General features: G+C 41.0%; 1 protein-coding gene across 1 annotated transcript in view; it reads left to right on the plus strand.

The window, feature by feature from the left end:
- Positions 1 to 21,982, plus strand: part of TSPOAP1 (TSPO associated protein 1) — a 130,468-nt gene that overhangs the window by 49,343 nt on the left and 59,143 nt on the right. The window contains 3 exon segments of the mRNA XM_018569541.1: positions 9,179 to 9,262; positions 18,329 to 18,418; positions 18,499 to 18,621. Coding sequence (XP_018425043.1) covers positions 9,179 to 9,262; positions 18,329 to 18,418; positions 18,499 to 18,621 — 297 coding nt within the window.

Consider the following 21,982-nt stretch of genomic DNA (forward strand, 5'->3'; position numbering starts at 1 on the left):
ATGCTTTAATTGTCAAAATTGCTGACGAACAGCTTTTTTATAGCGGAAGATACTGTATAAGTGTCTTCTGTCATTGATGTTTATCCCAGCCTGTCAGGACTTTTCTTTACAACTCCACGCATGCCCAGTTCAGTGCATCGTCCCAGTGCTGGAGAAAATCACATCTGCAGGTCTGCCATAATGTGCTGTGCATACTAGCACATTATAGCAAAAAGCTCCTGGGGGCCCCTTTTTTTCAAAAAATTTTCATGAGCGGTTTACTTCCTCTTTAACATGTGTTGCATTAATGCTGCATACTCATTTTGAATGGGCTGCCAACACATAACAGGCGATAACAGTACATGCCGCACACTCTAATGCAGCACACTACAACGCATAGTAGTGCATTACCATGCACTGCCATGCATGTGCGGTAGAGCTGCATTGCCTTAATGTGTTGGCATGCCATTTTTAAAATGAATGACACTGCAACACATTTAATGGTGAATTAATGCATGTTGCAATTATGCACCGATTATCGCAGTGCATCATGACACACAGGTTTAATTTGGCTCTTAAAGTGAATGTAAACCCTAACATCATTTTTGAAAATACAGACGCTATTTCTAGCAGAGCCTAAGGCCGGGTTCACTCTGTTACGGTGAGGTAACACACACTGGTTAACGCGCACTAAGTTAAAGCAGCCCTGTCACAAAAGGAATAGCACCTGACCCTTTTTCAGGAACACAACGCACATACTTGCTTTACTGCAGTGCAATAGTGTGAACCGACCATTAGGCTGGGTTCACACCTACGCGTATCGAATATGCGCGTTTGTCGCGCGTTTCATGCCGTGCATTTCCGAGGGCTACCTGGCTGTATCCCAATGGATACGCGCGGCAAATAAGCCCCAAAGAAGCTCCTGTACTTCTTTGGGCGTACGGGCGTTTTGCAGCGTGTTCCTACGCACTGTAAAACGCCCAGGTGGGAACCATGCCCATAGGCAATCATTGGTTTTCACATGTTGAGCGTTTTACAGAGCATAGGAACGCGCAGTAAAACGCCCAGGTGTGAACCAGACCTTAGAGTTTTAAACTTGGAGATTTGTAATCACAATTACCTGTTGATCGTGACAGTTTATACATGCCTATAGAACTTCCTGCTTAATGACTACATTTCCTAATAAGGTGATAATGCTGCTGGAGCAATGTTATCCTCCTGTGCAAACTGCAGGCAGTTAGGCCTGGTTCACACCTGGGGCCTTTTACAGCGTGTTCCTACGCTCTGTAAAACGCTCAACATGTGAAAACCAATGATTGCCTATGGGCATGGTTCCCACCTGGGCGTTTTACAGCGCGTAGGAACGCGCTGCAAAACGCCCTACGCCCAAAGAAGTACAGGAGCTTCTTTGGGGCGTATTTGCCGTGCGTATCCATTGGGATACAGCCAGGTAGCCCTTGGAAACGCGTGTTTTTTTGCGAATCGCGGTAAAAATACACGACAAACGCGCATATTCGATACGCCTAGGTGTGATCCCAGCCTTAATGTCAGCATATGAGCTGCAGTCAGCCACACTTTTAGTGGTTGATTGACATCAACTCTCCATTTGCCAGCAGAGGATTTCCTTATGTAGCAATTTCATCAACTTCTCCATGCCACAGCCCTGGCCTTCAGACTGACCTGCTGATATATCGGTCATGTGACAACGAACAAAGGAATGCAGGAAAACATACCACATTTTAATAAGGTATTCCCCATTTTTCCATGCATTGTTGTGAACCACAGGTTTAGCATGTACTTTTATCCCATGTCTCCACAACAATTTTAGTAATTAAAACAGAAACGTGCCGTAGAGCCTTTGTAGGTAGAAGCCAATATGCTCAATAAAATGCTTGACTGTGAAAGGACATAATTGCAGAGAGGAAGAGCAGCGTCATACTCCATGCTAATCACAGATTTGTTTGTGCTGCACATTTTGTTCCGTGTATAAAAAGGTCTATTTTATTACTTTTGTTCTCGCAGCATCATATCATTTTTAAGGATTATGCCTTAAAGCCTCCCACTCAAGGTAAAAAAAAATCCTAAAAGAAAGTGCCCTACAATAAAAAAAAAAGCTTGTATACTTCCTTCTCCAGCGGCCCGTCTCTTCTACCGTCTCTCCATTCAGCGTGGCAGCCTCTGTCCACATTGAACAGTTCTGGGAGTGTAGCATGTCTGTACACCCTGCTGCATGCCCTGTTTCCAACCTTGGATATCTACATCACTTCAGGTCATAGCAGAGACCTAGCGTTGGCGGATAAAACCATGGTACGTGGCGGGAACACAGCCATTTAAAGCACAACTCTTGGCAGAAATATTAACCCTTCTAGTGGAGCTACCCCCACTCTGCAACTGCTAACTACTCCTTTTTGTCAAGGTTTAAAAAAACCTCCTTCCAGCTAGCTTGCTCTTAGACCAGTCCCTGGAGTCCCTGTCCCCCCGCTGCAGCAGCCTAAGGTCCCTGAGTCATTGCATTCATATGCACAGTGTATAGACATGGGGACTCTTGAGGAACATTCCAATTATGCAGCATAGGAGGAGACTGGCTTCAGTGACCAGAGAAGCAGGCAGCTGGTTTGGCGGTTCAAGTGAGTAACTTTTTTTTTTTTTGCACCTAGACAAAAAGGAGCACTTAACTTTCCTGGCGGTATTCCCGAGTGTGGCTCGAGGTTAATTTTCAGTACCAAAAGCGTTAACCCCAAGCCACACACGGGATTGCACAAAAGGGTCACTTACCTTGTCCCTGCTAGCCCACGGTGTCCTCTGCTGTACGCGGCCGGCCGATGCCGGCATTCGGCTTTCAGTTTCGTTTTCGGCGTCACAGCGGGTGCCCAAAACTGGACCGCATACTCAAGATGAGGCCGAACCAGTGATCTAGAAAGTGGCAGAATTACGGACTCGTCCCTGCAAAACATTCCCTTCTTAATACAGGAAAGGACTCTGCTTGCTTTGTTTACCCCGCCTGACACTGCAAGCTATTTTTCAGCCTGTGGTCTACAATGACCCCCAAATCTATTTCCCTTTCGGATTTTCCAAGGGGCGCTCCCATTAGTGTGTAATCCATTTTCTTGTTTTTAACCCCAAAAGTGCGCAACTCTACATTTATCTACATTAAACCTCATCTGCCATGTGGTTGCCCACTCCCCTATTTTATCCAGGTCCTCCTGTAATGTTATAGCGACAGATTCAGTGACTATTCCCCTCCCAATTTTGGTATCATCAGCAAACACTGAAACATGGCTGTTTACCCCCTCCCCAATATCGTTAATGAATAGATTAAACAGCATGGGGCCCAGCACAGATCCCTGCGGACCGCCGCTCATGAACCTAGCCCAATCCGAGAAGGTGCCATTTATCGATACTCTTTGTACCCGTTCCTGTAGCCAGTTCTCTATCCATGTACACATTAATTGGTCTATAGCCATAGACCTCAGCTTGTATAGTAAACGTTTATGAGGTACTGTGTCAAATGCTTTAGCAAAGTCCAAGTATACCACATCCACAAAGTCATACCTCCCTCCATCCAGATCTCTACTTAGCTCTTCGTAATAAGTAAGCAGGTTAGTCTGACAAGAAGGGTCTTTTCGAAATCCATGCTGGTTGTCATTTACTATGCCATTATCCTGAACAAATTCTACTAGGTGGTCCTTAATCATTCCCTCTAACACTTTACAAACCACCAATGTAAGATTAACTGTAGTTTCCCGGATGGCGTCTGGACCCTTTTTTGAATATTAGAACTACCGTAACCCACCGCCAGTCAATTGGCACTCTGCCAGTCATTAAGGAATCTTTAAAAATGATGAATAATGGTCTAGTTATAACCTGGTATAGTTCTTTAGGTACCTTGGGGTGTAGGTTATCTTGTCCTAATGCTTTATTTGCATTAAGTTGTTCTAGTCTGTGTTGCATCTCGGTTTTTGTCAACCACTGGAATATTTTGAGATGAACTATGTGCGTTCTTATCTACATCAAACCCGTCTTTTTTCCTGAGTGTATACTGATGAGAAAAAGGTATTCAATGTCTCTGCCCTCTCCCTGTCGTTTGTGATTTAACTCCCCTTTATCATCCATTAATGGGCCTATCTGCTCCTTTCTTACTCTTTTACTATTTATGTACTGGTAAAAAAAATTCGGATTCTTTTTACTAACTGTGGCGATATGTTTTTCACAATCTATTTTAGCTTCCCGAATTATTTTCTTGCATCTTTTGTTACATTCTTTGTATTTAGCGAACGCCAATGACGTCCCTTCCATCTTCTATTTTATAAATGCCACTCTCTTGTCCTTGATGAGTTGCTTTACCGATCTATTTATCCATACCGGCTTAGTTTTTGATCTTTTAATTTTGTTCCCCAAAGGTATGCACTTGGTAATAGACTTATGTAATGTGTTCTTAAAACATTCCCACTTCTGGTCAGTGCTCAGTTTGTGATACATTTTCCCATTCGATTTCATCCATGAGCTGGCGCAGCTTATCAAAGTTAGCCTTCCTGAAGTTTAGGGTTTTTGTCCGACCAGCCGTCTTCCTATTTCTATATAAGATAATATTGAAGGTGATCACATGGTGATCACTGTTACCCAGTGTCTCACCAATTTCAATATCCTCAATTAACTCCCCATTATTAGAAATGATTAAGCCCAGGATTGCATTTTTCCTAGTTGGGACCTCCACCATCTGATCCATTAAGTTGTCTCGCAACATGTTCAGAAAACGGGCTGCCTTTGACGAATGGGATGTTCTGCTTGCCCAGTTTATGTCTGGATAATTGAAGTCACCCATAATGATGACATTACCCTACTTCCCCGCTGTTTCTATCTGGCAGTGTAGCTGAGCCTCCTCCCACCCCTATATATCTGGAGGTTTGTAACAGACACCAACAATAAGTTTACTGCTAGCCTCCGACCTTTCAAGTTGCAATTTGAAATATCCAATAGGCCCCGAGCCTGTGTGTTTATGATGGGTCCTGCAGTCTTTTTAAAAGACTGGTGATGGTAGGTGAAGGGGAAATATCGCACAGCATCTTACCAGACCATTAGACCTCTAGCATGCATTAATACTGTCCCGGAAGGTAACACTTCTCTATTACTCCCATATTTCCTTGATGACTTCTTAAACAACCAACTATACAACAGAGAACAGGGTTCCCACTATCTATCCCATCTGATGATGACCATAGGACATATTAGTGACCTCCAAATCTATAACATGGTCAAACTAGCAAAAACAGAAATATATGTTCACTCTCTATTATTTGCAATACTTGTCTGGAAAGATTACATGTTTGTATTGTGTTTTTTGATTGCAGTTTTTAGAGCTGCAGTCTGTTGCTATGGGACATTGGGGGTGGCAACGTGTGGGCTTCTGATATGACCTTAGTAAACCTTACTATTTTAAACAGGTTGTTTTGAGAATGCTATCTGGGACAGGGTTCTCCCATTTTGTCCTGGTCTCTCACTGGAGTCCATGCCTTACCAATGATGTAGGTTATCGGTAAGGCATGATTCTTAGATTCCGCCTATGGTATTGATATTTTAGGTAAATGGTCATTTGCAAATTGTGCACAGGGTTTAAGACTTCTTCCAGTCTTCCCAAGTAACTAAATGCCCAAAACCCTCTTACCCCACATTGGGCTTACCTTTTTTTTATTGGCACCAGTTTGAGTTTTCTCTTTTGAGATGTTTTTTTTTTTTTAGAGTCTTTTCAGTCAATGGTGTTGACATTTTATTTATTATAATAATAAATACTTGACTCAACCCAGAAGGATATACAGCTTGTATTTCATTGTATTGTCGCACAGACATTCTTTGGATTGCTTTATTCTTCTGTATATTCTTCTGTTTGTGTTGCTTTAGTTACGTGTACTTTTAAATAAGGAATTTTAAAAAAAATCAAAAGCACAGGACAAGGGAATACATATAATTATAGAAAGGAAAAACCTGGCAAGTAAGCAATTGAAATATTTGATTATTCTCTACTTTTACTTGCATTCTTTGAGTTGGTGACAGGGTCTCTTTGAAAAAATGTAGTTATCTATTCCTTCAAGATTGTGTGGCACAAAAACCTACATTTTTCATCATACCTGACATCATGTAAGATGTCTGGTTTGCATCTTTCTTCATTATTGCGGTTCTTTAGATGTGTATAGATGCTATTTTCATCAAGAAAAATTAAAGTGAACAAAGCACGTGGAGCAGATGACTTGCACCCACGCATTCTCAAAGAACTGAGCTCTATTATTTCGGAGCCATTGTATCTGATTTTAGAGACTCTTTAATGACTGGCTTGGTACCAACAGATTGGCGCAAGGCCAATGTGGTACCTATATTTAAGTATTTACCAAGTAATTACAGGCCTGTAAGCTTAAATTCCATAGTTGGGAAGTTGCTTAAAAGTTTGATGAAAGATCACATACACATGTTTTTGCTAGAAAATAAGCTGAAGTTTCTAAAGCGAGCAAAATACTTTCTTGGATTAAAAGGGGTATATACTGCAGAGAGAGAGACTTATTCCTGCCCCAGTACAAAGCATTAGTAAGACCTCATCTGGAATATGCAGTTCAGTTTTGGGCACCTGTTCAAAAAAAGGATGTTGGAGAACTGTAGAGAATGCACAGAACGGCAACTAAACTCAAAGAGGCATGGAAGAGCTCAACTATGAGGAAAAATTAGCTGAACTTAATTTGTTCTCTCTGGAGAAGAGGCGATTAAGGGGGACATGATCACTATGTATAAATGCATAAATGATCCATGCAGTGAGCTTGTTGCCAAATTATTCACTTTAAGGTCACTGCAAAGGACAAGGGGGCACTCTTTGCTTCTGAAAGAGGTTTAACCTTTGCATGCAGAAAAGCTTCTTCACCGTAAGAACTATATGAAAAAGGCTTCCTCAGGAACTTGTTCTAACTAGCTCAGTTACCTGTTTTCAAAAGACAATCTGGATGCATTCCTAAATGTACGGAATATATCTAGATATTAACATTTTACAAGTACAAAAAAAACAAACCAGAGGTTGATCCAGGGAATATCTGATTTGCCCTATGGGATCAGGAAAGATTTTTTTTTTTCCCACTGTAGGAGCAAATTGAATCATGTTTTTTATAGGGTTTATTCTTGCTTTCCTCTGGATCAACTTTGGGTAACTGTGGGCATAGCGTCCTGTTTCTGGAGGGTTTTTTTTTTAAACCTGACTAAGTAACTTATACAAAGGTACACAATGAATTTGCCTTGCATGATGAGGCTAGTTTTTGTAGTTGCAAGGAAAACACAGAACAGAGCGCCTAACCCTGTGCAGTACTGATTTTATTAATATAAAATTATTAAAAACAATGTAAGCTACTCGCAAGCGTAGCAGCATACAAGCTTATCAACAGACTCCAGGAATGAAAGGCTGTCAGTTCAACGATGCTGCAGTTCCGGAGTACACAGACTTCGGCAGAGGCTGTGGTGTAGTGGTTGACGTGTTTCCTGGGACACGCCCCCTTCATCAGAACCTGAATGCTCAGAGCTAGTTGGACGAATAACACTGAGAGGCAACCAATCAAACTACTAACAGCCAAGGCTGCTATTGGATGGAGTGGGACCAATCGGTGACCAGAAAACTTGATCACAGCGACCCACCCCCTCTCACTATAGCGGACTCAGATCAACTAAGGTTCGGTGCATACAGCCATTTAGACGGCATATTCTCTGACGCTACATTATGCATCACATAATTATAACTTGGATTAGCAACATGGTTATATATAACACATCATATAATGAATGGGTCCCAGGTCCCTATGATCACTACTAATCCAATATAAAAACTCTTGTATGGACGAGAGCTTTCTGTTCTGAGGAGGAGCAGCACCCTGTGGCCAGTCCATTCCAGAGTGCATAGTTGTTTGCTGTTAGCGCCGGAGGATTAGCTTTTGTAGTTGCCCAAAACACAAACATTATATAAGAAATACAAATATATGCCATAGAAAATAGTCAGTCTTCTTCCACTGGGTGTCTTGTGTACAACACTGATATGAGAATGCCCGCTATTGCTTCACATTTGTTTCAGCGTTAAACACGATAGAAATATAAAGGAAAACATTAACCACTCATCATATGACTGGGTCACAAGCTAAATAACATACCCAAAGTTTAAATTAGTAATGAGTTTAATTGATTTTTTTTGCTGCTAAAGTTTCCCTCGAGTTTCCTTGTGGTTTGTAAGTATTGATGAGATAATACCACAGCTCTTCTGAATCTGCTGGCAAATTTTAACAATTTTTTTGCCAAATAGTATGAAAGCATCATACTATTACATTACCTTTTACATTAACAGAGGCATGTCTGTTAATGTAAAAGGGGAGTATTCCATATTGTTGGTTTCTGTACATGAGATTTTCTGTATCATTCTTGTTCAAAGTTTGTGTTGGGGTTCCACTATATGTTTGTTGTTTTTGTAGTGACCACAATGACGAGTCTGACTAACAACATTTGGGAGAGATTACCACATCACTGAATAAAATGGAGAAAGGGAAGGCCTTTACCAGATTTTAGGTTGTAATGCTTTTTTGCGTTGCACACTTTTACTTTAATTTTTAATCCCCTTTAACCAGCATGTTTCTAAATAGCGCTTGGCTTTTGTTACTCCCCAGACAATTGTAGAGAATTTGTTGTATGAAAATGCCACTAAACCGTCGATTTTCATACGATGCGAAAAATTTTTTCCAGCCTAACAGATCGAGGAAATTCGGCCAGGAGTACAATAATTAAAATCGTTGGTGTCCCATCAACTGATCGGAAATTGTCCACGAATGGTCTTTCCAATGATCATCAAACAAAAACCAATAGGTGTATGGGCACCTTTTTAGAGCTAGACAAAGCCTGAGAACATCTGGAAAGTTACTAATAGAGATTGGCCACAGTGGAGGTCAAGGGAAGCAAAGGTGATCCTTGTAGGTAGTAAGGTCACCGTTATATGCATGTAGTTGCTTGGTACCTGAAAGCTTATATGGCATAATGTTATCAATGCCAGCAATTTTGTCTACATAGGGACAACTTTGTATTCTCATCTTTAGTTTCTGTAAGAAAAAAAACATTAGTTTTAAGGTTGGTCAGGCTACGTTATGTGTGTATACATTCCCACTATATTTATGTCTGCATTTTGTTTTGTTTTTTTAAGGAAGTTGAACTAAGAAGAAAGCGGAAAGAATGTGAAATCTTGGAACAAGAGGTAAAGAAGAAGCAGAAGAGATGTGAAGAATTGGTAAGAAAATCAGCTTCGCTCGGCTTCTAAGATGTTCTTATATATTCATTTTCTGTAACCAGTGAAGAGCTGGCTACTATGGCACAGGGTTCAGGCAGGTTTGAATGGCTCTAGATGCCCAACTTTACAACCGACCATTGTGGAATTAAATGCAGGTAGTTAGGAATGTTTTTTATACTTGACCCATTTTCTCTCGTTAATATGCTTGCCATTTAGGTAGGTATATGAGTAATAATTAAACTGTGGCAAGTACAAAGTATAAAAAGGAAGATATTGCACATGTATACATGCATTTCCTAAAAATGAGGCTGGATGCACTTGCTTCAGGCTGCTTTTGCTGCAGGTAATGCAGAAGTGTCTTGATAGTGCACTCAAAAGAAGAATTATGCACTAGTAGCATATTGCGGCCAGTAGCCCGCTTTATGCTGAGTTTGGGTCACAGTAAATGTACTCCTGTTACCTAAAAGAGAACTGAAACCAAAAAAAGGTTTGGCTATAACTGGGTGCTTGGTACAATGAATTGAGCTGGGTGCTTGGTACAATGAAACACCCATAATAACTGGGTGCTTGGTACAATGAATTGAGCTCTATATTTGCCACAGACCACTCCATTTCAGTTGCATTAAAGGAGAACTATGGGATTAAGTCTTTTTCCCCATAGTTCTCCTTAGGGTAACGGGAGGACACAAACTAGCGTCCTACTGTATACTGAGACGTCGCAGTATATCGCGAGCAGCTGCTCGCGGTATACTGAGACGCTGCAGCTGAATCGGATCCCGACAATTGTGCAGGGATCCGCCCAGCTGTGTGACAAAGCTGGTTCTGCCTATCTAAAGCCAGAGCCAGCTGTACCCGCCGACTCCCGCGTCCGTTCCGCCTGTCAGCGCTGGTGGATCGGAGGGGGGAATCCAGCCCCTCCCCTGTCACGGCAGAGAGCCGTGACAGGATCGAGATGTGAGCGAGCGCTGGTATGTGTTCGCTCACCTCCCGATCTACTGAGCCGACCTGTGACAGTCTCATTGTCACAGGTCGGCTAGAACTATGAGGTGAGTGAAAATCACTCATCTCATAGTTCTCCTTTTAAAGGGGTTCTAAACCCTCCGTTTTTTTTTGCCTATATCTACTGCTAGCAAGCAGTAGATATAGGCAAGAAGTTTAAAAAACAAACGCTTGAACTGGTTTTAAACTTACCTCGTTATCGCTGCTCGCGCCGAGAATCAGGAAGTGATCGTACGGCCGCAAAGGAACTTGGGGCGGGCGCATGCGCAGTTCCGATTCTCGGCCGGGAGACTAGCAGAGACGCAAGGTAAGTCTATGGACGCGTGCACCCGCCTGCAGACACCGCTGGATCGGAGAGACAGAGCAGTCAGCGCTGGATCGGAGTGACGTCGCACCACTGGAGGGACACATGAAAACATGGGGAAAGAAGAGGAAGATCAGAATAAGAGACATCATTTGAGGTAAGTGCTAACATTTACATGGGGGGAGGGGAAACATTTTGGATTTAATGTCACTTTAAGCAGAGTCTGGAGCAGATAGATATGGGGCATTTCAAGTACCCAAGTACACCATCCCAGGGCCACCTGTGATCTGTAGAGAAGAGTCTGGACACCTAAAATTTTCTTTCTGTAGCTTTTCATTTTCTAATGGTTTTAAAGTGCAACTGCAACTGATGCCAAAACACTTTTTTTTTTTTTGTCTAGGATCTAGTGGAGAGGGACTATAACCCCTGACAGGGTTTTATTGCTGTTTTTATCCCCCTTAGGGTGATTCGCCCTCTATTTGTCCTGGTGACTGTTCTCACTGAAATGTTTTTAAAGTGAAAAAAAAAAAAGTGAAGGAGAATCTCCCCAATGGGACAGAGATGACAAAAAAAGGCAGATGTTATAACCCTCCCTTACTCCCTTAATTTTTTTACTGCATTTATACCAGCTTGTGCTTTTATATATCCATAATTAAACAGTTTTGAGAAAATTCCTCTCTAGTTCAGCTGTAGGCTTTGCAAGCTTAACTGCATAGTTACATAGTATTTGAGGTTGAAAAAAGACACAGGTCCTTCAAGTCCAACCTATAGCGTGTATGCATGTGAATCTACATGTGTACGAGTGTGGATGAGTCCATGTGTCATCTTCTTAGTGTACCAGTACCCCTGTATGTTGCGGACCCTGAGGAAATCGTCCAAATGCTTTTTTAATGATTCAACAGTCATAGCTGAGATCACTGCTAGTGGCAGCGAGTTCCAGACCCTAACCACTCTAACTAAGAAGAAGCCCCTATGCCCCTTGTGCTTAAATTTTTTCTCCACCAGTTTTAGGTGGTGGCCTCTAGTCCTTTGTTATGGAGGTTACCGTAAAGAGTTTATTTCTGAGGTTGCTATTTCCATTGAACCTCTTGTACAAGAAAATCATATCTCCCCTTTAATCTCCTCACCTCTAGCGTGAACATGTTTACATTTCGTAATCTTGTCTTATTGCTTTGGTCCTCCATCCCCTTAATTAATTTGGTTGCCCTCTTCTGGACTCTTTCCAGTTCAAGGACATCCTTTCTGTGGATTGGTGACCAAAACTGGACCGCATACTCCAGATGAGGCCGAACCAGCGATCTATAAAGTGACAAAATTATAGCCTTGTCTCTGCAGTACATTCCATTTTTAATACATGACAGTACTCTGCTGGCTTTGTTTACCGCAGCCTGGCATTGCAATCTATTAATCAACCTGTGGTCTACCATGACCCCCAAATATTTTTCCATTTGTGACTTCCCTAGTGGAGTTCCCATTAATGTGTAATCCGCTTGTCTATTTTTAACCCCAAAGTGCATTACTTTACATTTAGTAAATTGTAGTTCCTTTTCTTACTCTGGCTGCAATGAGTGGTAAAAAACGCACTCTTAGTCCCTCCTACTAGAAATGGCTTATTATGATTGAGTTCCTTCCACATTCCATTTTGCTGGAAGCTCAGAGGACAGGAACATAAACCTAAGTAGCATATGCAAAAAGATGTAGTGAAATTGAGGAAACAGGAAATGTTAGACCATAAAAAGTTGTTTTTTTACGTCCACGACGATCCCAGTCAAAAGCAACCCTTTAAAGACAGGTTTCCGCAACGTGCTTTTTCATTGGAAGCAAGAGTTCAATTAAAACAACCCTGGCATATACTGACTCTTTTGTCACCTACACTAAATCATATTTGGAAAAATGGGCAGCTGCAAGATTATTTCTCGCTCGTAATATAATCCTAAAATGAAATACATTTATACATTTTCCAGTTTCCTTTTGTATTCCCATAAATATCTGTGACGGCTGGAATGTAGAAAACGTCATGATTCTTTGTGTGTAAAAATATTTAATATTCTATTTAAAATATACTTGCCATTCAAAAAATATATATTGTACATTGATTTGCATCTGTTGTCTTGGTTACAGCTATTATGTTTACCTGCTTCTGTCTATACCATGGACATAGATACATACTGTACATAAGGTGAATTTGATTAGGGGCAGATAATTTCGGCATAGACCTCAAAGTCTGTGATGCATGCTTTTATATAATAAAAGGTTTAAACCTGATATCTCACCTTCCAGTGCCATGTCGGCTGATCCTGCAAGACTAATTTTTGGATCCCCTTCCCATTCGGTTACTGACGAGGTTAAAACAAACATGAGCTGCATATCAGTTGTCTGCTAGATATTATAGGCGAGCCATGTCCATGTCTGCATGATAGTAGGAGGGGTCCCAGCAGCCACCTGTCCCATTTCTAATATGAAAGGGCCCCTTAGTGCTAAAGAGACCTTGTGCAGCTGCATGATCAGCATAAATGATTTGTCCACCCTTGTTAGGCTGGGCACACACCTTACAACCATCGCAAGACTTTTGTCTTGCGATGGTTGTAAGGTACTTAAAGAAACGTACGATCTACCTATCTTGCATAGGCAGATCGTACTTGCGATGATCGCAAGCCACGCCCCTTGAGGGGCGGGCTTCCGATGACCGCAATGCCGAACGGGCAGTGTGCGCTTGCGCACACCGGCCCGTACAGCTTTTATTGTACGGACATGCCACAAACCCGCCGAACATCATACGATGCTCGGCGGGTTTTCGAACATGTCCGTAAGTTTAAAGTCATGCGACCTTACAGTAGTAGAGGTCGCACGGCTTCCACACACCTTACGATAATCGTACGATCGCGGGATTTCCCGCGATTATCGTAAGGTGTGTGGGGACCTTTACCAGCAATTTTGGTATACTTCCTGGACTGTATGGGTTTGATTTACTAACCTTATAAACACGCCACGAACAAGTATACACCTCTGTAGCGTGTTCCCTCCCAGCATGATCTATGGGTGGAATCTAGACACCTTTGTAGTGTGTACACACCCAGCAGGTGTGTTGTGGAAAGCCCTGCATGAATTGCAAGGTGATGTTGTGTAAATTAGCTCTACATTGTGTTGCTTGCGTTGATGAATGCAGGAATGTAAATGCATGAACTAACCATTTTTGTCTAAACTGTGAAGCAGCATTATATATGCATCATGTGCATGATTTTTCCATATATGGCATTAGTGGAAATATGCTTTTAGAGACTTTTTGGTTGATAAATACGTTTTGCTGTGTAAAAATCACACGCACCGGGTGCGTGCATGTGTTTAGGTTAGTAAATCACCCCCTATGTGTCTAAAAACTAAAATCTGGTCAGTGAAATCTGCCTCAAACTGGTACTTAGAGGATGATGGCCAGACTAAGGCACCCCACTATTTCTAAAGTGGTGTTTTTTTTTGTTCTTTTTTTCACCTTGTGTTATCTGAAGGAGTTAATTTTAAAACATTAGAAATGTTGTCAAATCCTCATTAATATTCAGTTTGTTGGCCAAAGGTATAGAATACTGTTTGGGAGGGGAGCCACTTTCACTATCCAAACATTTGTGCCTAAAACTAATGTGGACTAAAATAATTAGATTTCATCTACAGTTTTTCTCTGGTGTTCATTTGACTGACTGACTGGGCTACTTAGGCTTTGGAGACTTGCTAGCCAGCCCCAGCCATGCCAAACAGAGTATTGATTCCATTCTCTTGATTTTCATTAAAGGTGGCTATACACTGATCTATTTTTCTCATTCAACCCACAGGATGAACGAGAAAAATAGAGCAGATTATAGGGATGCACCGATACCATGTACCGTACAGTACTCGGTACAAGTACAGATACTTTTCCAGCTCCAACACTAGACTAGAGAAAAATTCAAAAATTAGGAGGCAGCTGTCATTTGTAAGGAGCATACGGAGCTCCTGGGATTTGTACATCTCTGTTTTTAGGCCCCATTCACACCTAGGCGTATTGTAATATGTGCGTACGGTAGTTCATGAAAATGCCAAGGGTCGGCACTGTTATCTGAACTGGTATCGGTGCATCCCTAGCAGATTCCTCCCTCAAAACTTAGGAGTGTGTCAATCGAGGAATCCCGCTGTGTGCATTGTATTTTGCCAGCGGCTGCTGTCAAAATAACTCATGAGAGCAGGCAGTTCTTTGGCTGCTGGCTCCTATTGTACGAGAATTTTCCGGCCAGCTCCTTCGCACAGTGTATGGGCACCTTAAGAGAATGTAATAGAAACTGCATGTCTAAAGTTTTTGAGGACAGTTGAAGTTCTGTTTACATACAGGTCATTAGCAGACTGTATTTGGCAGTGATCTCATTTTTTTTTTGTAGTAGGCTTTTTATCATAAAGAATGTTTGTGTGACAGAATTCATCTTCTGTGCTACAAACATTTTTTCCCCCTCTGCTCAGATCTTTATATCCGTATCACTGTCACTCCGATATGCACTTGAAAGCAAATATTTAACTAGTGTGAGAGATGTCTTGTGGAAGTGAAAGAATAGTTTGTGCCATTAAAACTTTAACATGCAGATTTAGATTTCTAGGTCAATGCCATGTTTGTTTGCAGTAATGTATTCAATATTAAGGGGAAGAACAAAATAATGGAAATATCACATTTTGCTTTAACCTCTTGCCGTCCGCCCGTAGAAAAAAAACGGATGGACGGCACTGCTGCATTGGCGGGTTGCCATCGCCAGACGGCATTTTTTTTCTGCTCTTGCATGCCCCCTAGCTCCATAGCCAGCCGATCGTCTATATGTGCTCGTTCGCGTCCGCCCCCCAGCAAACCGGCGCAAATTACAATTGCGCTACACATGTTACATATTGGCGCGAACGTCGCAGTGAGAGCAATCATTTTAGGGCCATCAATCACTGATAACACTAAACTGATGAGCGGTAACAGCTTTTAAAGCGTCGCCTATGGCCAATTTTGGGTATTATCGTTTTTTGAGGTTTCACGCGTGCACGCAATTTTAAGGCTTGACATGTTTGGTGTCTTTTTACCAACGTGACCCCGTCTTTTATATTTTACCAAAAAATTGGGTAATAATAAATGTTTTATCATTTAATATAGGGAAAACTGTTTTTTTTAAAAATTTCGGTAATTGTTTCTTTAATATAGTAAAAAAATAAAAACCCCAGTGGTGAATAAATACCACCAAAAGAAAGCTCTATCTGTCCCCAAAAAAGGGTATAAAATTCATTTCAGTACAGCGCTGCATGACAGAATAAATGTCAGTCAAAGTACCGCAGCGCTGAATACTGAAAAATGGCCTGGATGGGAAGGGGGTTTAACGCCGCGGATGTCAACTGGTTAAAATACATAAAAGGCTAAGCATATTAGGTCAATTAGCAATAATGTAAGAGCTATTAATATTATATGAATTAAATGAACACCATTGATCAGATCAGATGCCTTTGATGGCATTCCCCATCACCAGATCCAAATATCTGTATGACAAGCTTTGGAGCACAGTGTGCATTCATTTTTTTTCTTTATCCTATAAAGAATTCTTACAGTGGAAGAGAACCGCTTTGAATAGTTTTTTTTTTTTGCACTAATATGCAAGTAGCATAGGCACACTAGGCACACTTGCCTGAAAAGTGTGCCCTTCTCCAGCGCTTTAGGATTGATCTTAGGTCCTCAGCTCTGTCCCCCACCCCTGCCATCTCTGCTCCTGACACTTCTGGGTTCTTTAAAGTCCTCTTTTGGCAATTGGGTGGTCACTGTTGATGTGATCAGGCCCATTATTCATATCTTAGAAATGCTAGCATGTGCAGTGTACAGAAGAAAAATAACAAATCATGGGTGGATTTTTTGGTAGAAGAAACCTTTTATGTCTCTTCTGTCAAGAATCCCAACTTTGCAGCAGTTTATTTTTTTCCTGTTTACTTCTGCTTTAAAGAGGAATGATGCGAAATCCCAATTCATACAGTTCAGAACTGGCATAGGGACATTCCTAAAATAATTGTGGCAGACAATTTTTGGGGCTAAGATAATCATTTGCAGCAAAATGGATTTACTATATTTAATCCACAGTTGTGTTAACGATATAATAATTCATATATTAGGCCACCTGTTGTATAGGGGAATTGGCATCTGATGATATACCAGACAAGCACAGGTAGCTCCATTGAATGGAAATAAGCAATTTAAACACGCGTTGTAAATTCAGAAATGTATTGTAACTCTCTGGGAAGCATTAAGCTACCACACGTGGCAATAACCTAGCACAGCATGAATAATGTGCAAAGCAGAGAAAGGATAACACCCTCTCCTGTTAAGGTGAATGGGTGAGCTGTTCTCTTTCTGCCTGAAACTTTTCTGTCTGAACTTGTCTCCACACCAAGGGGGTGTGATTGTAAAAAATACAAAAAAAAAAAAAAAAAGCCATGGCTATAGAAGCAAGAGGGAAGCTGTGCTAAATTTAATAGTCTGATTCCTATTAAATGGGATGGTATCCTAACAAACAAATGGCAACATAATGGAGCCCAGCTGTTTAACACTGAACTCCAGGCAGATATATAAAAACAAAATGAATACAGCCATGTATAAATTAAAAATAACTAGATGTATTTTTAGATGTAACCAGTGTAAGTACCTGAGTCTAACATGCTGGCTAAAGCCTTATTCACACTAGTAGCGTTAATTCTATGTTTTATATGCCATTTCTAAATGTATATAAATGCATGTCCTGACTGTTCAGAGGTGTCACTCAGACTGGGCATTTACCTGCTTTTAGGGAAAATAGAATTCTGTGCGTCCAGGATCTGATTAGAAACTCATAAAACAGGAATATCTCAAATTTACCAGTTGATCCACTGACTCTCGGACAAGTTCTCTGGGCAGATAGATGCCTTCCCCCATATAGTGTGTGTTTTTGTTTTTCTTTGGTGGTTGTTTTTTAAGGCTTATTAACCACTGTGTGGCCAATCCAAACCAGGCAAGTTGGAGGATATTTCAAACCATCTTACAAAGGTGTTTTGATTCACAGCATGTGCAGGAGAAGCGTTGGAGGATATGACATTGGGCAGTATGTGCAGGAGAGGAGTGCAGAACATTAGTCATAAGTATGTGCAGGAGAGGAGTGCAGAGGGTATGGCAGCAGGCAATGGGCAAGTGTAGGCAGATGGAGGGTATCAGAGCAGAGAGCAGGAAGTATTTGCAGGACAGGAGTTTCTGAGTTGTATGACCGTGAATAGTATGTGCAGGAGAACTGTGCCTGAGGACACGATGATGGGCACTATGTGCAGGAGAGGAGTGCAGAGGGTACATTGCAGCAGAAGTGGCATCTAAGCATGCAGGCATTCCAGCATCTGCAGACCAGACTCCTGCACCTCCTGTGTATGTTGCTTTGTACTCTGCACCTGGAGTGACGTTTGCTGACACTCCAGCATCTGCAGGGCCAGCTCCTGTACCTAAAGTACTTCCTATTGTGGTGCTCACACCAACGCAAGCTCTCTTCTCCAGCAGGGCTTAGACATTGAGGTACAAGAGCTGCAGTAAATCTAACATGATTTTCCTTGCTTCCATAATATTGCAAATTTTACTAAGAAAAGTTGTTGTTATACCATGAGAAGCCTGGCTTGCTACACATTTGTCGAAGATAAATGTAAGGTAATGTAAATGAATGCTAGTAGTGGAATGGCATTATTTGATCAACTATATTTTTGCTGTCTTTAAATGGGAACAGGAAATCAAACTTCAGTCAGTGCAAAGCGAGAATGAACGCCTCGTGGAAGAAAATTCAAGGCTCTGCAGCAGAGTAAAGTGGGCAGCCAAGGTAGGCATTGTTTCCTATATATGTTAGTATAACATCTTTTCAGTGTGCAATTGGTCTTGATGGTAAATCTGCTTTTGTAGGTTGAAGCTGAAAATGCTGACTTGAAGAGACATTTATCTGAGGTGACTGAACAACGAGATTCTGCCCTTAAGGAGAATCATCGACTGCACAGCAAACTGGAGAACTTAGAGCAAGTGCTGAGGGTTAGTACAGAAACAGAAAAGAGGCGCCACATGTGCATTGTTATATTTAAAATCTTTGGTCTATTTTGCGTTTTAGTGTTATTATACAGGATTTATATAGCGACAACCGCTTGCACAGCGCTTTACAACATATGGGGAGACAGTGCAGTTACAATACAATGATATAACAAAATAAGCAGCGCTAAGAGTTCAATTAGTTAAATCTCAAACAGGTGGCAGTGATCTAAACCCAAAATAGTGCTTCCTTTAAATACTACAAAGAATGCGTACTCACGGCAAACTTTTGGCTGTAACAGAAACATTTCCAATGTATGGAGCTAGTGAGACATCTAGTGGCCCATTGTTGTATAAACTTTGATGTACGCTATATAAACTGTGATTTGGTATGGGAAGACAAACCTGCATTTCCCCTGAAGACGTTGGTGGTGACGAAACGCGTAGGGGCGGGTCTACCATACCAAACACGTTTGCTTTCGGACTGGCCGAATGTGATTTTTCAATTTTAAAAGAAATTTTAAATAAACTATTTTGGAACGATTACCCGATTTAAATAATTTTCTCTCTGCATGCCTGTGGGAATACTTTACACTGAGGACTGATGGTAAAGTACAAGATATGAAAGACGCCGCAGTAACGGTGTCCCATCAGACAAAAACTTTGGGGCTGTCTGTTGCAGCCAAAAGTTTGCGGTGAGTACGCATTCTATTAGGGGGATGTATTGGTCTCAATACAAACCCCAGTAAAGCACTACTCCACCGAACACTGGAAGGCTCAGCTATCTGTTTTTAAAGCGGAGCTATATACTACAGAGACTTTTTTTGTTTATATATATAATTTTTTTTTGCAGCACAACACAGAGACTTTATTCGTTTATAATAATTTTTTTAAGCACCATTAATTGTCATTTACAATTACAAAATAAACTATTTTGGAACGATTACCCGATTTAAATAATTTTCTCTCTGCATGCCTGTGGGAATACTTTACACTGAGGACTGATGGTAAAGTACAAGATATGAAAGACGCCGCAGTAACGGTGTCCCATCAGACAAAAACTTTGGGGCTGTCTGTTGCAGCCAAAAGTTTGCGGTGAGTACGCATTCTATTAGGGGGATGTATTGGTCTAATCTTTTTAATTGGTGTAGATATATTCACTTTATTTTACACACTGAAACATCTAGAATCACTTTGATATAAGTCACTTTCCAACCGCATATATGTTCATTCATTAGTACAGTGCCGCGTTTATTTTGCATTTGATTAACGGTACTTGCATTCACGTGGTGATTTTATGACTTCTAGTTCACCAACACTTATACATGGTTATTTGACTCACCCACTAACGCTGTTAATTTGGTTTAAACAATTACAATGCCATGCAAAAGGGTTAGAAGGACCCTGCTCGTGAGAGCTTACAATCTGTAAATGTTGTTTCTAACCAGAGCTGTAGTAGGATCATTCACTATTTCGCAGCTGTCTTGTGCTTACAATAAAATTAGAACTTGTCAGGGTTGAGTAGCGACTCCGTGTACCACAATCTGTTATTGATATGTCTATACCTGTTTGTTTGTGGTGTTTGTGTAACTATTGATTTTTTTGATGTATATGCCAGTTTTTTTCTGTGATTATTTTTGGAATAAATTAGTAAAAGCAGTTTGGAAGGAAAAAAAAAAAAACTTGTGAGGTGAGTAGATTTGGTTTCTCTCCCATCATTCATTAAATAAAATATATAAGGAGACTAATTTTGGAAAATTACTATATTGGTTAAACAGTATAAATACCAATTTGTAAAGTAGCTCAAATGTACACTATATATGCCACAGTTTGTGGACACGTGTCCATCACAGCGACCTTATGGCCAAAAATATGTGGACATCCTGCAAATTTAGTTTATGGATCTCCAGTGAAGGGTTCTATTAACATTATACATGCAGTAAAGAGACCTTTTAGATTTTATTATGATTCTAAACTTGAGGAAAAAGTTTAGGGAAGGCCCTTTTCTGTTCCAGCATGACTGTGCCCCTGTGCACAAAGCCAGGTCCATAAAAGACGTGGTTTGACGAGTTACCTTGGGGATAAATTTAATTACTGATTGTGAGCCAGATCTTTTTGTCCAGCATTGGTACCCGACCTCACAAATGCTGTTTTGACTGAACTGGCTCAAAAAGTCATGGACACACTGCAAAGTCTTGTGGAAAGCTCTTTCAGAAAAGTGGAGGCTGTTATACCAACAAACACTGGGCCAATGCCATAGTAATGCCCTTGATTTTGGAATGGAATGTCCAAAGAACTCATATACTGTAGGTGAGATGGTCAGGTGTCCACATTTGGCAATATATTGTTTATACCGGTCAGTGTTCTGTGTAAGCAGATGTGTCAGGAATGATTTATATAGCGCATATACATGTCAAAGGGTATTTAAGTGGACGTGTCCCCTAAGGATTTTGTGTAGACGCATGCTTAGGGCAACCATTGCTATAATCATTGTATTTGCTCTCTGACCATCCTTCCCTGTTTCTTTTTACTTCTCTTAACTTTTTATCAGGTATGCCAGGATTTTTTGGTTTTTATTTTTCTTTTTTCTTCCACGCTTAAGTTTTTTGTATAATTGGTTGTCTTTCTACTTTTTTTGAGGAAGGATTTATTGAAGTGCTCTTGTTCCTTCTAAAAATGCCAGTTGACTTGTTGCCTTGCGGATGTTTTGGCTTCATTATTTTTTAGCCACTGACCTAGAACAGGTATAGATATGAGGATTTATCAAACTCTTGTTCCTAGTCTGTGATTCAGACGTATTGAAGCGAGACACGGCAAGACAATAAGCATTTTTAAAAGGCCAACAGCCTTCGTATTACTGTAATAGCTGTACTTCAAAGTCCATCTCCAGGTAAAGCTTAAACCTATCTACCTAAATACCTTTTGAAGCTCATATATACTTGCCTCTGTCCACTGGACCATGTCCTCCTGCAGCGCCACTTCAGGGTGAGATGATCAGTGGTGTCAGCATTGCTGTCCGTGCCTGCAAAAACCAATTGCCTCTTGGAGACATCATCTGGAGTCTGAAAGAACCCCACCGCTGGACAGCCAATAGTAAGTGTCCACGTCACCCAGGCAGTGTTGTGGACATCCACAGAAGGACTCTTCCCCTCTGCAGTAAAGAAGATAGAAGACTCAGGACCCAGTGCATCACATGACTATGGATTTAGGCAAGTAAAAGGGGCCTTTAGATTAGATTTTCTGGCTTAGATTAGGTTAGATTTTTTTTTTTTTACTATTTGGTTATATGGTGGGGTTAAAACTTGGCATTCAGCTTTGAAGCTGAATCCTGCAAGGAAGACCTTGACCTCTTTACATTGGTAAAACC

Source organism: Nanorana parkeri, unplaced genomic scaffold, assembly GCF_000935625.1.
Source record: "Nanorana parkeri isolate BGI_ZX_2015 unplaced genomic scaffold, ASM93562v1 scaffold1351, whole genome shotgun sequence".
Taxonomy (NCBI): Eukaryota; Metazoa; Chordata; class Amphibia; order Anura; family Dicroglossidae; genus Nanorana; species Nanorana parkeri.